Genomic DNA, 17,186 nt, shown 5'->3' with positions numbered 1-17,186 from the left:
AAATAAATAAATAAATAAATAACTAAAGAAGAATTTGAAAGACAGGCGGAATTACTGAAAAACAAATTTATGGATAGGGGGTACCCTAAGAAAATCATCAATAAGGCTTATAAAAGAGCCAAATTTTCAGACCGCAATCAACTGTTACAATATCAAAGTAAAAAAGAACAGAACAGACTAACTTGTATCATACCACAAAGTACTGCAACGGCATCTGTTATAGCCTCAATACGGAGACATTGGCCTATATTAGCAGTTCATGAAGTATTTGAGGAATTTCCTTTGATAGCCACTACAAGAGGGTCAAACATTAGAGACAAAGTGGTACACGCAGATATAACAAGAAATGATGAACATCATAGGGGACAACATAGAGCATGTCAAAATTGTGACATGTGTAGCATGACCATAGAGGGCAGTGAATGGAAAGATCCTGTATCAGGATACCATTTAAAGAGGAGGAGAGACACAGATTGTACATCCAAGAACATGGTCTATCTTATACAATGCCCATGCCCGAAAAATTATGTGGGCAGGACATCAAGGCCAATAAGAACGAGATTGATAGAGCACAGATCAAAACTTAACACTAAAACATTGGAGGCTCCAATAGTTGACCATTGTGTAACAAAGGAACATCAATTTCAACAATTAAGATGGACGATTTTGGACAAAATAGAAGATAACAATCGAGGAGGGGATCAAAAGAGAAGTTTAAATTATAATGAACAACATTGGATCTTTAAGTTAAAAACAGTAGTTCCACAGGGATTGAACGAAGAAATTGAGTGGACAACACTGATTTAAAAGACCTTAAGATCAAAATTAGCTCCTCTGAGTTTTCCTGTAGATTATAGAACATCTGAATTAGAAATACATTTTTGGTGACGTAACACGTAATACGCTTCCTTCACCTGATTTAGAAATACACCTGGATTGATACTACTACGAGTGACGTAACAAGCAAGACGTCCTCCTTACCATTGGCGGGACTTTGATCTGCTGACCAATTAAAAAAAGCACATCAGGTAGTGCGGGAGAAAAAACGCCGTCATTCAGAGCTGTTTAGCCTGAGAGAAAGAAAGAAACCAACATCGCTATGGATCAGCGCTTGCCGTCTAATATGGACATTTCTTTGTCGAAATAATTTTTCACCTAAATGGGGTTCATAAGAGAATAAATTAATTGAGAATTCTTTTCGACAGAAACCCATAGCAAGTAATTGGCGTTTTGATCATAAATATAAAGTGGATATTTCATAAAAAGTAAAAAGAGTAAAAAAAACCAACATTGGCACTATATAGTGGACATTTTAATCATTAATTATAATAAATTGTTTCAAAAAAGAAGATATATAAAATATTTAATAAATAAAGGGATTGGGAGGGAGGGGAGGTAAGTTAATGATTACACTACATAAATGAAGCAAGGCCGAGGAAGGCATGCATTCAAACGTATGAAACTTACCTTTTCCCGTTTTACATTATTTTCCAATTGAAGCAAATAAAAATCAACATAATAAAATTAACACAGGAGGGTGAGATTAATATTGGGGTGCCCCTAGATTTTTGCCATCCTAGGCACAGGCTTAAAGTGACTATTGACAAACCCAGGGCCTGCCTGTGAATGCCGAGTTGGGGAACAGGATACTTGACCTTGAAACTGACTCAATGCCAGGTCCTTCACATGGCAGTACACAGTGTAGCTACCAAATCAGCAAACTTTAATTAATTTATTTTTTTAAAATATAAAAGTGTAAGGTAGAACATTGGTTTAGTGATTGTATTGTTACAGTGTGTTAATGTTCTGTTTATTTCCACAGTACAGCGATGAGGAAGAAATGGGCAAAGTGACACAAGGTGATAAGCTCCGGGCTATGAAATCCAAAAGGCAGACGAGATCAATCACATCGCCGCTGTCGTAAGTCTGTGTAACATGTATTGGCTTGGGGGGGGGGGGGGGGGGGGGGATTTTTTTTCTTTCCTCAGTTTGTATCCTTTCTAGTAGTTAAATTTATTTGCTAAAAAACAAGGAACAACTTGGCTTATCTAATTAACCAGCATGACCCAGTCCCATATCATTATGGATTCCTAATTTTTGCCTACTTCACCTCTATATTTGTGCTTGGGGGAGGGAGGATTTTTCCTTCCTCAGCTTGTATCTTTTCTGGTAATTAAATGTATTTTAAAAAAAAACAAGGAGCAACTTGGCTTAACTAATTAACCAGCATGACCCAGTCCTATATTTTTATGGATGGCTAATCTTTACCTGCTTCCCCTCTAACCCACTCAAGATATTTGTGCCAGGCAAATTTGCTTTGCCAGACAGTAGCTGACAGGCTGGGGTCACCTTTCCTCTAAGGGGCCCTTGTCACCGGCAGGTGACTCCCCTGTGCAGCACCCGAGATCTGACAGACCAGGATCCCTCCAGTCATAGTCAAAGCTGTCGCTGTATGGCTGCCACTTTTTTGTCAAACTATACAGCTCAGTAATAACATAGGGTTTCTTCAGTCCAGCCACTATTCTCTAGTCACTCATTTTTCCATGCTTCATGGTTATAATCAGGCATGTACGAATGTGCATGCAAACCATGAAAGGCCATATTTTCTTAGTATTCATTATTTTCTCCTAGGAGGAGCAGGATGGTAGTCCTCACAGATGGGTGACATCAGACGGAGCCTGGCATGGAATACTTTTGTCAAAGTTTCTAGAAATCTTGATTGGCACACTGAGCATGCTACTAACCTCGCAACCACGCGGGGTCCCCCTTCAGTCTCTCTTTTTTCTTTTTTTTTTTTTTTTTCCGCAGTGCTGTTGCCTCATGGTTTGTGGAGCTCTTCATTATTTTCTCTTCACGGAAGAAATTCACCATTGTTCATCTCTTTTTTTCCTGCTTCATGGTTCCCCCTCGCGAATCGGTTCCTCCGGCATTCGATAGGTGCTTTTTTTCGCGTTGATGCTTGGTAACAGACCACAACTACCTCCTGGGGCCACCAGCCAACGACTACAAGGCGTCTTTTCTTTTCAATGGCCACCGGCTTTCAGAAGTGCCCCAGTGTCAGCGGACTATGTCCATTACGGACCCGCATGACGTTTGCGTCCTCTGCCTGTCCGTCAATGTCCCAGCTGTGCTCAGATGACCCCCAAAGGTCGGCGCACCCGCCTGGACAAGATGGAGCATTTGTTTGGTTCCAGAGAATCAACTCCAGTGCTGGGTATGTCAAGTCATGGGGATCGATCTGACTCTGGACCCTCCCCTTCGGCATCCTGCCACAATGATCAAGGTACGGGATACCGTTCCTCACCTGCATCGGGCCATTCCAAGGTCTCTGGGTCATCTTCCTCGGCGCTGGAATAGGACTGGGCTGAGCGTCATGGGAAGCACCGATACAGACTATCATCGCCGTCAGGTGTCGGCACAGACACCGGAGTGGTGTTGGCTCCAGTCGAACCCCTCTGAAGTGGCCCTGAGGTGAGGAGGCCCCATTCTCCTCCAAACCCGGGAGCCCAGGGCGCTCCCCACAGATTCCGGTGTCGGGCACTGAGCCTCCGCGGACCCCTGTGGGGCTCCTTTGACGCCCAACCTGCCGCTGCCTCTTGGGTCGATGCTCACCACTCCCGCATTTCGGAAGGAGTTGGACCGTGTGGTTCAACAGGGCCTCCAACAGGTACCGATGCCAACTCCTATTCCTGCGCCCTCCATGTTAGCGCCTCTGGAAAGGTTGGATGGGCTGCTCAGGGCCTTACCAATGCAGCCGGCCCGGAGGTCCTCCGGTGCCCTGTCCGCCACTAGCTCCTCCCTCCAACACAATCCCAATTCCGGGTTCCTCGGAGGAGCAGGATGCAACTCTGCACCTGCCACCACCAGCAATGTCGTCCGTGCCGCATCCTGCTCCTGGGCCATCCGGTACCGCGGTGTCCATCGAAGATCCCGGTGCCCTTGATGCCGGCACACTCGGTGCCACCTCACTGACCATCGATGCCTGTGCTCCCGGGGTTTGGCCTCCCTCCTTGACCCAAGCGGTTTAATGGTGAGGAGGCGGCTCCTTACATCCCCTGGGGGGATGCCTTCTCTGAGCATTCCTCGGATGCCTCTATCTTCTGTCGGAGCCTTCACCTCCAGACGAACGGTGCCGCCCCCCCCCCCCCCCCCCCCCCCCCAAGAATTTATCTTTCGCCAGCTTTGTTTGAGCGATGGCGAAGGCCATTCCCTTCCAGCTATTGACAGAGGAAGACGCCCGCCATAAGATGCTGGAGGTTCTCCAATTCGTAGACCTCCCTAAGGAAGTGGTGGCTGTTCCGGTGCATGAGGTCCTCCTAGAGCTCCTCTACTGGTTGTGGGAGCACCCAGGCTCCGTGGCTCCGGTCAACAGGAAGATGGATGCCACTTATTTAGTGCAACAGGATCTGGGCTTCCAGAAGAGCCAGCTTCCACACCAATCTGTGGGAGTGGAATCAGCTCAGAAAAAGGCCAAGAGGGCCCGCACTCACTCCTCCACCCCTCTGGGGAAGAACCAAAGATCCTTATTCTGGTCGCCGCATCTCAAAAAAGATATAATTGCGATGGAGAAGGTACAGAGAAGGGCTACCAAAATGATAAGGGGAATGGAACAACTCCCCTATGAGGAAAGACTAAAGAGGTTAGGACTTTTCAGCTTGGAGAAGAGACGACTGAAGGGGGATATGATAGAGGTGTTTAAAATCATGAGAGGTCTAGAACGGGTAGATGTGAATCGGTTATTTACTCTTTCGGATAGTAGAAAGACTAGGGGGCACTCCATGAAGTTAGCATGGGGCACATTAAAACTAATCAGAGAAAGTTCTTTTTTACTCAACGCACAATTAAACTCTGGAATTTGTTGCCAGAGAATGTGGTTAGTGCAGTAGGTATAGCTGTGTTTAAAAAAGGATTGAATAAGTTCTTGGAGGAGAAGTCCATTACCTGATATTAAGTTCACTTAGAGAATAGCCATTGCCATTAGCAATGGTTACATGGAATAGACTTAGTTTTTGGGTACTTGCCAGGTTCTTATGGCCTGGATTGGCCACTGTTGGAAACAGGATGCTGGGCTTGATGGGACCCTTGGTCTGACCCAGTATCTTATGTTCTTAGGCCGAAAAGTCTTCCAGGGGGTTATGCTCTTTGACCGTATAGCGGCATATCAGTTGTACATGAACCAGTACAACTGAAACTTCTAGAAGCAGGTTCAGGAGCTCGCTGAAGGTCTCTCACAACAATTCCAAGAGGGCTTGGAATACATTGTACAGAAGGAATTTGAGGCCGGCAAGCATGAATTGAGAGCGGCCTACGACGTCTTCGAGATGGCAGCAAGGGTCTCAGCAGCCGGTATTAGTGCTCATCACTGGGCTTTGTTAAAGGCCTCTGACCTCCGGCCAGAGGTCCAGGAAAAGCTGACCGACCTCCCTTGTACAGGAAAAAACCTGTTTGGTGAAAAAGTCCGGGATGCAGTGGCCCAATTAAAGGATCATCATGAAACCCTGCGTCAGTTGTCTGCTACCACCTTGGACCCTTCCTCAACAACCTGCAGGGTGCCACATAGGGACTCCAGGAAGTCATTCTACAGGCAACGAAGGTACTGTCCTCCAGCCTCATGTGCTGGACCAGCTCGGGCTGCCCCAAAGAGCCACCCTCACCAACAGCAGGTCCCTCTGGACCTCCATTACCACTGATCGATGGGTCCCTCTTCAGTCTTTTTTTTTCCGCGCAGCAGTAGCCACGTGGGTTAAGGAGCTCCACAGAGATTCCTGACAGGAATTTTCCTCACGGAATTACTAAAAACTTTCATACCCCACAGGGGTCCTTTCTTCGAATTTTTGTCTCCATGGTACTCCGGTAATTTTTTACCTGTTTTCTGTCTATTCCTGTCGAGTTTGGACCTCACTGCCTACTGGCCATCGACCTTACCGCGGCTCAATTTTTTCAGAGGCCATGGCGTTGGGGTTCCGTCGGTGCCTGGACTGTACTTGCACATGTCCATAACAGACCCTCATAAAGTCTGTGTAATGTGTCTTGGGTGCGAACATGATGTCTTGACCTGCACCAAATGTGCCTTAATGACACCTAAAGGTCGCAAGGCTAGAATGGAGAAGATGGAACTTCTCTTCCGTTCTCAGACCCCGACGCCGTCTATTGCATCGACGTCGTCTGAACCAGCTCCGTCCACTTTGCGCCAGTATCGGCCACCGGCCGGTGACCGCCCGGCGTTGATAACTTCTCGGCCTTTGACTTCCTCTACCCCCCCCCCTCAGGACCGAGGGGATTGTAGAGAGAAGCATCGACACCGGAAGTCTCAGACCATCGAAGAAGGAAAGTCATCGACCTCGCCATCATCCGAGTTACCATCGAAGAAACCCCGTTCAGAAAAGGCACCAACCCTTTTTGCGACCGGGTCACCGAGGCAACCCTCACCCGGACGGGTATTGGGAGCCGCGACTCCACCTTTAACGGTTGTCCCTCTGGCTATGCCTCTGCCTCCTTCTTCCCTTCCGGAGCTGGGGCTGCTTGCTCCAGGTCTCCGTGAAGAACTGGACCAGATGGTTCAGGAGGCCATCGATAAGGCGATGCACAGACTCCAAGGTCTCCCGGCGCCGAAATCGGTGCCGGTCGCGGAACCGACCATCGATCCCATTCTGGCAGCATTGGCACTGCTGCTTTCGAAGATGGAAGTGCTTCTAGCTGCTTATCCACCGATGGATCCTGAGTCACCGATGGCTCCGGTGCCTTCCCCGCTTACCCTGTCATCGGGAGGGGAAACACCGTTCTGCATTCCTCCATCGGGAGTCCTGCCGATGCCTCAACCATTGATGCCAATGCGCCCATCGGCACCACTGATCCATCCATCGGTGCCCTTGATGCCTTCATCGGTGCCTCCAGTACTTCCATCGATGCCTTTGGAGCCTAGACCAGGACCTTCAGGAATACCATCATCCCGTCCTTCTCAGGTTCCTAGTGGGGCAAGTGCTGATCCTTATGACACCTGGACCGACGATTCTTCTCAAGACACCGATGACTTGCCATCGCCACTTTCTCCTACTGAAAGCAGGAAGCATTCCCCTCCGGAGGACCTATCCTTCATAAATTTTGTGAAGGAAATGTCTGAATTGGTTCCCTTCCAATTTCTGACTGAACAAGATGACAGACATCAAATGATGGAGCTGTTACAATTCCTGGATGCTTCCAAGAAAATAACCTCCATCCCTATTCACCAGGTTATTTTGGATCTTCTCAAAAAGAACTGGGAACACTCTGGTTCTGTTGCTTCAGTCAACAGAAAAGCTGATACCACTTATTTGGTCCAGTCAGCCCCAGTTTTCCAGAAACCTCAGCTGGATCACCAATCTGTGGTTGTAGAATCTGCCCAAAAAATGGCAAAAAGAGCAAAACCCCACTCTTCGTTTCCCCCAGGTAAGGAACAGAAATTCCTGGATGCCATTAGCCGGCGTGTCTTCCAAGGATCAATGCTTATCTCTCGGATAGCCTCCTACCAGCTGTATATGACCCAGTACAACAGGGTCTTATTCAAGCAGATACAGGACTTTGCAGAGTCCCTGCCTCAGCAATTCCAGGAACAACTTTTAACCCTAGTACACAAGGGTTTTGAAGCAGGGAAGCATGAAATAAGATCCTCTTATGATACCCTGGAAGCGGTGTCAAAGATATCTGCAACTGCTATTTCAGCAAGACGATGGGCCTGGCTTAAGTCTTCGGACTTGTGCCCTGAAGTACAAGACAGATTATCGGATCTGCCCTGCATAGGCAACAATCTGTTTGGCGAACAGATTCAGCGGACGGTGGTGGAACTCAAGGACCATCATGAGACCCTTCGCCAGCTCTCTCTGATGCTCTGAGTATTCCTCCAAACAGCCTTTCAGGAAGGATACTAAAAAGTCATTCTTCCATCCAAAGAAGTCCTATCCGCCACAGTCTAGGACTCGTTCCACGAGACCTTTCCAAAAGGCCCAGTCTCGTCAACTTCGTAAACAAAAGCCACAAGCAGCTCCTCAGCCGGGCCCTGCTTCTGGTTTTTGACTCCTGCATAGAGAGCAGCAGCCAGTGGGAGGTTGATTGTGCCATTTCAACAACAGGTGGTACACAATCACCTCAGACCAGTGGGTCCTTGCCATAATCTCTCAAGGTTATCACCTGAACTTTCTCTCCATTCCACCAGACTCCCCACCTCTACCGGCGTGGAGAACATCCAACCACTCACTACTCCTGGAGCAGGAGGTCTCCCTCCTCCTCCAGTCCAGAACAATAGAACCAGTACCTTACTCTCAACAAGGCCTAGGATTCTATTCCCGGTACTTTCTAATCCCCAAAAAATCAGGCGGCGTTCGTCCAATCCTGGACCTACGTGCCCTCAACAAGTACCTCCGAGAAAAATTCAAGATGGTAACCTTGGGTTCCCTCCTTCCTTTTCTGCAAAGAGGAAACTGGCTCTGCTCTCTCGATCTCAAGTTGCATACACGCACATTGCGATAAATCCATCTCATCGCAGGCTCCTGAGATTTCTAGTAGGCCCCAAGCACTATCAATACCGAATGCTCCGATTTGGCCTGGCATCTGCACCACGAGTCTTCACCAAGTGCCTCGTAGTAGTAGCAGCCTTCCTCAGGAGTCAAGGTGTTCACGTCTACCCCAATCTAGACGATTGGTTAATCTGGGCTCCCACTCAGCAAGCTGCTCTGTCGTCCCTACGTCTTACTTTACACACTCTGATTTCGCTAGGATTTCTAGTCAACTATGCAAAATCCTGCTTAGTCCCATATCAAACTTTATCATTCATAGGGGCAGACTTGGACACCTTGCAGGCAAAGGCATTTCTGCCTCGACAGCGAGCTCTCACTCTAATCTCCCTCGCACACCAGCTACAGTCTCAGCAACGTACGACTGCATGCCACTTCCTCATCTTACTGGGACACATGGCGTCCTCAGTACAGGTTACCCCAATAGCCCACTTGGCCATGAGAGTCATGCAGTGGATTCTGAGGTCACAATGGACTCAGTCCGTCCAACCTCTATCAACCACTGTCCACATCACCGACACACTCCGTCAGTCCTCTAGCCTGGTGGAATCTCCTCCAAGGCCTGCCCTTCCAGGCTCCAGACCCTCAAATAATTCTCACCACCGATGCTTCCAACCTCGGCTGGGGAGCCCATGTGGCCGATTTGCAAACACAAGGATCTTGATCTCCAGAGGAAGCCAAACACCAAATCAATTTCCTGGAGCTTCGAGCAATCAGATATGCTCTCAGGGTATTTCAGGATCGCCTTTCCAATCAGGTCATCCTGATTGACGGACATCCAGGTGGCCATGTGGTACATCAACAAACAGGGAGGGATGGGCTCCTTCCTAATGTGTCAGGAAGCTGCGCAGATATGGGCGGAGGCCCTCTCCCACTCAATGTACCTCAAGGCCACCTATTTGCCGGGAGTGGACAATGTGTTGGCGGACAACCTAAGTTGCACTTTCCATCCGCACGAGTGGTCCCTCAACTCCTCAGTAGCAGATGCAATATTCCAACGTTGGGGTCATCCTCGCATAGACCTCTTTGCGTCACCTCAAAACCGCAAGGTAGAGAACTTTTGCTCTCTCACTCGCAGCCAACACTCACAGCCAAGAGATGCGTTCTCCCTCTCGTGGGCAACCGGTCTCCTATATGCATTCCCTCCACTTCCACTTCTCTCGAAGACTCTCATGAAGTTACGTCAGGACAAAGGATGCATGATCCTGATAGCACCTCACTGGCCTCACCAAGTGTGGTATCCAATACTTCAGGATCTCTCCATTCGCAGGCATGTTCCCTTGGGAATGGACCTACTTCTGATCACTCAGAATGGCGTGTGCCTACGCCACCCCAATCTTCATGCTTTGTCCCTGACAGCCTGGATGTTGAAAGGTTAATTCTTCAGCCACTTAACCTTTCGGAGCCAGTTTCCCGTGTCCTGATTGCTTCACGGAAGCCTTCCACGAGAAAGTCTTATCTATACAAATGGAACAGGTTTAAGTCATGGTGTTCTTCTCAATCCCTTGATCCCTTTACCTGTTCCACCATGAAGTTTCTAGACTATCTCTGGCACTTGTCAGAATCAGGTCTAAAAACTTCCTCCATCAGAATGCATGTCAGTGCGTTGGCCGCCTTCCATAAAGGTGTTGGGGATGTTCCTATTTCAGTACAATACAACCCCTCGTAACACGTTTTCTAAAAGGCTTGCTTCACCTCAAGCCTCCATTACGCCCTCTGGCCCCTTCTTGGGACCTCAATCTGGTTTTGGGTCGGCTCATGAAACCACCACTCGAGCCTCTCCAATCCTGTGATCTTCGCTATCTCGCATGGAAAATGATTTCTCTTTTAGCAATCACATCTGCTCGCAGAGTTAGTGAGTTACAGGCCCTAGTTACCTACCCGCCTTACACTAACCTTCTGCAGGACCAGGCAGTATTCCGCACTCACCCTAAGTTCTTACCTAAGGTAGTATCGGAGTTTCACATTAATCAATCCATTATACTACCTACCTTCTTTCCCAGGCCTCACTCCAATCCAGGAGAATAGGCTCTGCATACCCTTGACTGCAAACGGGCTCTAGCCTTCTATCTAGACCATACAGCTGCCTACAGGAACAACACTCAATTGTTCGTCTCTTTCCATTCCATCAAATTGGGGCAGCCTGTGGGTAAGCAGACTTTCTCCTCCTAGTTAGCGGACTGCATTTCCTTTTGCTATCAGCAATCAGCATTCCGCTTCAAGACCGTGTTAAAGCACACTCTGTGAGGGCCATGGCGACTTCAGTAGTGCACCTACGCTCTGTGCCGCTTCCTGACATTTGTAGGGCTGCTACCTGGAGTTCTCTCCATACCTTTACAACCTATTATTGCTTAGACAAGGCCGGAAGACAAGATTCCATCTTTGGCCAGTCTGTCTTGCGCAACCTTTTTACAACTTGATGTACCAACACCCTTCCGCCTGCCTGTTAGGGTTCAGGATGCCCTCTACCAAATTCCACCCCACTCTTCGTGCCTACTGCACATCTTGGGTACATTTGGTGCATTTCTCGGACATCCTCAGCTCGGTACTCACCCATATGTGAGGACTATCATCCTGCTTGTCCTGTGAGAAAGCAAATGTTGCTTACCTGTAACAGGTGTTCTCACAGGACAGCAGGATGTTGGTCCTTACGAAACTCGTCCGCCACCCTGCGGTGTTGGGTTCGATACGTTTTCTTATTTTGTTTTTTCGGCACTTCCTGTACCTTTAAACAAGACTGAAGAGGGACCCCTGCTGGCTGTAGGTTTAGTGCCATGCTGGGCATGCCCAGTGGGTGCCAGTCAAAGTTCTAGAAACTTTGACAAGGGTGTTCCGTGATTGGGCTCCATCCTGTGATGTCGGACTAACATCCTGCTGTCCTGTGAGAACACCTGTTACAGGTAAGCAACATTTGCTTTCAGTAATTTGTAACCTATCATTAAAATCATCTATTGTACTTGAAGATTTGAGGGTGGTCAGTGTAACGCCAGTCTTTAAGAAAGGGCTTTGGGGCGATCCAGGAAGCTATAGACCAGTGAGCCTGATATCTGTATTGGAGAAAAATGATAGATAGTATTCTAAAGAACAAAATTAAAAAACACATAAAAAGACATGGTTTAATTTGAAGGGGTTAGTAAACAGAGACTCTTGAGAAAATTAAAAAGTCATGGGATAGGAGGCAATGTCCTATGGTGGATTACGAACTGGTTTAAAAGACAGGAATAGAGTGTAGGACTAATCAGTTTTCTCAATAGAGGAAGGTAAATAATGGAGTGCCTCAGCGATATATGTACTAGGATCTTTGCTTTTTAATATATTTATAAATGATTTGGAAAAGGTAACGACTAGTGAGGTGATCATATTTGCAGATACTTGTTCTAAATTATTAAGTGGATTGTGAGAAATTGTAGGAGGGCCTTGGGAGACTGAACGTGATAAAGATAGATGAAATTTAAAGTGGACAATTGTGATGTGTGTACTTAAGGAAGAATGATCCAAACTGTAGTTACATGATGTTAGGTTCCATATTAGAGTGTCACCAGCCAGGAAAAGGATCTAGGTGTCCTCATTGACAGTATGTTGAAAACCTCAGCTCAAAGTGTGGCGGTGGTCAAAAAAGCAAACAGTGCTAGGAAGTACAAGGAAAGAAATGGAAAATAAAGCAGAGTATCATCATACCTCTGTATTGCACCATGAGGCAACTGTATCTAGAGCACCATGTGCATTTCTGGTCGCCGCATCTCAAAGATATAGAGGAGGGTGACCAAAATTAATAAAGGGGATGGAATGGCTCCCGTATGAGAAGTTAGAGGTTAGGGCTTTTCAGTCTGGAGAAGATGACTGAGAGGAGATATGATAGAGATTTTTCCTGAACGTACCCAGATCAGTCCAGACCAGTGTGGTTATGCATCCCTTCCAGCAGATGGAATCTGAGAACAAAACTTTGAGGCACTGCTTCTTAACTGAGTGCCACCTGCAGGTCCTCAGTATTTCTTTGACTCCAGCAGATGGTAGAACTACCCTGAAGGCTGATAGTTAAAACAAAAAAAAAAAAGACAGATTTTTTTGTTTTACAGTAGTTTTAGGTTCCAGATCATGGACGCTCCCTGAGGTGCTAGGCATCTTCGTGGGCCATCCCTCAGGTGGAGCCGGGCCACCGGGAGAGGGGGGAGGGTGGATACCCCTGACTGAGTTCACCCACAGCGTACCAGACGGTCCGATAGCCAGGGATCATGGCTCCCTCGACTCTCCAAGTCTCCCTCTCGGCCTTCTTCTTCTGGTCAGGGAAGTACCCGCTTAATAAAGTTTTTCAGTTCCTTGTTTAAAAAAATTAAAATGCAGCATACAAGAAGCAGAAGAGCAGAGCTTAGCAGGAACTTCTGGTGCGGAGAGCCTAATGAGCCGGAGCTGTTGGCCAGGGCCGGGAGGTGCAGGACTGAGCGGTGGTCGACTTGCTGTTAACCGGGGGCTCCATAGGTTCGCGGTCTGCTGTAATGCTAGTTCCGGGAGGGAGCCACAGTGCTCTGTAGTCCTGTGCTCTGGTGGGGCCAACTGGACTCTTGTCAGCGTTCCTAGGAACTCCTCAATGGGGATTGCACCCGTTCCCGCCGGGGGCTCAGTGGGCATAAGTCCGGTGCATGTTGCCACGCAGGAGGCCTTGTGGGGGGAGCGCTGCGGGGCGTGATTGGGAGACATGGCAAAAACTAAAATGACCTCCTGCCGTGTGTGTGGTATGGTGGTATCGGGTCTGAACTTGCATTCCTTCTGCCCGGCGTGTGTTTTGGGGAAGGAAGACCCCTCGAGCCATGCAGGAAATCATGACAGGAGGTCAGAAGGATCTGTTCCCCTTGCCGCCAGGGAGGCAATGCAGGAGACCGCAACGCAGTCAAGCGATTTTCCCCCCCCCCCGCTCTTTCCCTGGTCAAGCAGGATGCCTCTGAAGGGAAGGGTGAGGCGACTGACAGTCCCCCAGGTTCAGGGGAAGATGAATTGGCTGATTTATTTTCCCTGGATTTTATTCTCCTTCTCCATAAGGCCTACCTGGCTAGGAGAAGTGGAGGAATAAGGCAGGCAGGGGATTGCCCGTGGGTCCCCATGGCTAAAAAGTCAAAAGTGGCTTCTCGGGGGACTGGCGATTATTCTTCAGTGCCTGGGTTTCCTCCGTGTGGCTGCAGATGCTAGTCCCAGAGGCGGTGAGGACTCGGATCAGTCCCAATTGCATCCCTTGATGCAGGAGTTGACCTGGATGTGCCGCCGACCCTTGACGCAGACAGGGCAAAAGATGACCCTGATCCCGACGACTTCCCGGTCCCACAGGGAGCCGATCCACGGATAGTGCATCTGTTTAAAAGAGATGAACTGTGCTCCCTCATCCCACAGATGCTGGAGGAATTAGAAGTGAAGGTCACTCAGGAAGAGTTAGATAATAAGGGTGTTAACCCAGTCCTGGATGGGCTGAGAAGACCCACTAGCGCTTTTCCGTTGCCCAAGAAGATTCGGATGCTGGCCTGGAGGTGGGCAGAGTGATGGCCAAGCTTTATCCTCTAATGGAGGACTCCCTGGAATTGCTGAGGATCCCAAAGGTGGACGTGGCCTTCTCAGTGGTAACCAAGAAGACAACGATCCCGGTGGCCGGGGCAGTGGCCCTGAAGGATGTCCAGGATCGTAAACAGATGTTTGAGGTCTCAGCATTGAGTCTTTGGGCAGCTGTCTGTGCCAATTTAATGCAAAGGGCCTGTCTCTATTGGGTTCAGAAGGGCCCGATGCCGATTTCCATGGCAGACTGTGACGCATTGCAGGCCGCACATCTGGAGGCAGGCATATAGCCTACTTGGCAGATGCTTTGAATGATTTGGTGCATATGTTGGCTTGCTGCGTTTTCTCCTCGGTAGAGCTCGTAGGCTGCTGTGGTTATGTAACTAGTTGGCCAATTTATCGTCCAAGGTCCAGCTCTGTAATCTTCCCTTTAAGGGGAAGCTGTTATTTGGAGTGGACCTGGATCAGTTGTTGAAGGTCCCTGGGGGAATCCAAGGGAAATAGATTGCCAGGGGGCAGGAAGCCCAGTAAGAAGATGTTTCCTTCTCAGACTCGTTTTCAGGATTCCCATCTGTTTCGTTCCAGCAAGTCCCTCGTCTGTTTCTGTCTCGAAACAGGGCAACAGGCACCAACAGTTCTTTCGTGGAGTATGCAGGTCAGGCAGAGACAGCGGAAAATCAGCCCAATGAAGCCAGTGGTCCCCTCTCCTCTGTAGAAGCTGTAGGAGGCAGATTGTCCAGCTTCTACGAAGAGTGGGAAAAGATTACCTTGGACAATTGGATGCTGGAGGTGATACGAGAGGGCTATGCTCTAGAATTTTTGTGCCCGCCTCGAGAGGCCTTTGTGGAGTGCCACGTGGTCTCTTGCGTCAGGCAGGAGGCAGTGTTGGGGATGCTGCAAAGGCTGCTCGCCCTAAAGACCATTGTTCCATTGGAGGAGTAGGGTCAGGGAAGGTATTCCATTTACTTTGTGTTGCTGAAAGAGGAGGGCTCCTTTTGGCCCATTCTCGATTTATAGAAGGTGAATCGGGTCCTTCGGGTTCCGCAATTTCACATGGAGACACTGCATACTGTGATGGCAGTGGTCTGCAAAAGAGAATTTCTCACCTCCCTAGACCTGATAGAAGCATACTTGCACATCCCCATTCGACAGAAGCATTAGAAGTTTCTTCGCTTCCAAGTGTTGAGTCAACATTTTCAGTTCAGAGCCCTCCTGTTCGGCTTGGCGACTGCGCCCCGCACATTCACCAAGTTGATGGCGGTGGTGACTGCGGCTCTTTGCCAGGAGGGAATTTTGGTCCACTAGTATTGAACGATTGGTTGATTCAAGCGAAGTCTAGGAAGGAATGTGAGAAATCCCTCCGAAGAGTGATGTTCACCTTACAGTCTCTCGGTTGCGTTATCAATGTGCCCGAGAGTCATTTGGAGCCGACTCAGTCGCTGGTTTACTTAGTGGCCCACTTCGACACTCAGCGAGGTAGGGTTTTCCTGGCAGCGGACCGGAAGTCGAAGTTGCAGTCTCAGATCAAGTGTCTTCGTCTGGAGGTGCCCAAAATGTGGGATTATTTACAGGTCCTGGGGACCATGGCATCCAAGTTAGATTTGTTTCCGTGGGCATTTGCACACATGAGACCACTGCCACACGTGCTGTTATCCAGGTGGAATCCCTGCTCAGAAGAGTTTCATCTTCCCTTGCCTCTGCTTCGGGAGTCCAGGTCCAGTCTCTCTCCTGGTGGCTGTCTCATCCCAATTTTAGAGAAGGGGATGGATGTGGAGCCTCTGCACTGGGTGGTGGTCTCCACGGATGCAAGCCTCTCCGGCTGGGGAGCGATGTGCTTGGCCGATCAGCGTAAAGTCTGTGGCAACCAGAGGAGAAGTTCTGGTCCATCAATCGCCTCAAGATGAGGATGGTCCTAATCAACAGGGTGGCACGAAGAATCATGCAGTGGCGTTGGAGGCCCGGAGATTATTTACCTGGGCGGACCGTCATCTCGAAGGCCTAGCCGCATCGCACATAGTGGGAGTAGACAACGTGCAGGCGGACTTCCTCAGCAGGCAGCAGTTGTATGCTGGGGAGTAGGAGTTGTCCCCGGAGGCGTGGAACCACATTTGTGCGAGGTGGGGTGCTCCCCAATTCGATCTTATGGTGATGCGGCTCAACTCCAAGACAGAGAGATTCTTCAGCTGCTGAAAGGAACTCTGTTTGGTGGGCTTCAATGCTGTGGTGTGTCCTTGGCCAGGAATTCTTCTGTACATCTTTCCTCCTTGGCCCCTCATAGGTCAGGTCCTCAGGTGCATAGAATCACATCCTGGGACCATGGTTCTAGTGGAACCGGAGTGGCCGCTGAGACCATGGTTCAACTTGCAGCGGAAAGTCCTCAGTCTGACTCATCTTCCAGACCTGTTGCGTCAGGGTCCCATATTTTTGGATCACAGCTTGGCTTTTGAGAGGCGGAGACTTCGATTGAAGGTTTATTCCAAACAGGTCATCTCCAATTTTCTTCAATCAGAAGACCAATGACCTCTATGGCATATATTAGGGTCTGGAAACTGTTTGAAGTTTGGTGTCTTCAGCGTTGTCTAGATCCTCTGGCTGTAGAGGTGTCACATGTGCTAGATTTCCTGCAGCAGGGGTTGTCCAAGGATTTGGCTTACAACTCATTTTGTGTGCAGGTGGCTGCCTTGGGTGCATTTAGAGGCAGCTTTCATCTCTGTTCATCCGGTTGTGGTAAGGTTCCTCAAAGGGGCTAAGCTGTTATGTCCTCCAGTGCGAAAGATCTGCCTGGATTGGAGTCTCAACCTAGTACTTCATGTCCTTTGCGCCCCCCCTCCCCCCCCCCCCTTTGAACCCTTGAGAAGGGCTACCCTGAAGGATTTGACTTTGAAAGCGATCTTTTTGGTAGCTATTTGTTCAGCTCGAAGGATTTTGGAACTTCAGGCTCTGTCATTCAGGGATCCGTTTTTGCAGATTTCTCGGAATGGAAACCCATTGAGATCAGTGCCTTCTTTTGTTCCTAAGGTAGTGTCTGCCTTTCGTGTTAATCAGACAGTAGATCTTCTGGGTTTTCCAGAATAGTTGAAAGATTCTCCTCAAGGTAGAGAATTA

General features: G+C 48.8%; 1 protein-coding gene across 9 annotated transcripts in view; it reads left to right on the top strand.

Annotated features, from left to right (window-relative positions):
- CDC14B (cell division cycle 14B) overlaps positions 1-17,186 on the top strand; it is a 283,418-nt gene that overhangs the window by 203,292 nt on the left and 62,940 nt on the right. For all 9 annotated transcript variants that reach the window (XR_003858911.1, XM_029617847.1, XM_029617825.1 and 6 more), the window contains exon 12: positions 1,823-1,920. Coding sequence is in view for 8 of the 9 variants with exons in the window: in XM_029617847.1 (XP_029473707.1) it covers positions 1,823-1,920 (98 nt within the window). In the remaining variant the exon portion in view is untranslated. The remainder of the gene's footprint in view (positions 1-1,822; positions 1,921-17,186) is intronic.

The sequence above is a fragment of the Rhinatrema bivittatum genome, chromosome 1 (genome assembly GCF_901001135.1).
Source record: "Rhinatrema bivittatum chromosome 1, aRhiBiv1.1, whole genome shotgun sequence".
Classification (NCBI taxonomy): Eukaryota; Metazoa; Chordata; class Amphibia; order Gymnophiona; family Rhinatrematidae; genus Rhinatrema; species Rhinatrema bivittatum.
The sequence above is the reverse complement of the archived record's forward strand: the minus strand, read 5'-3'. Positions and strand labels throughout refer to the sequence as shown.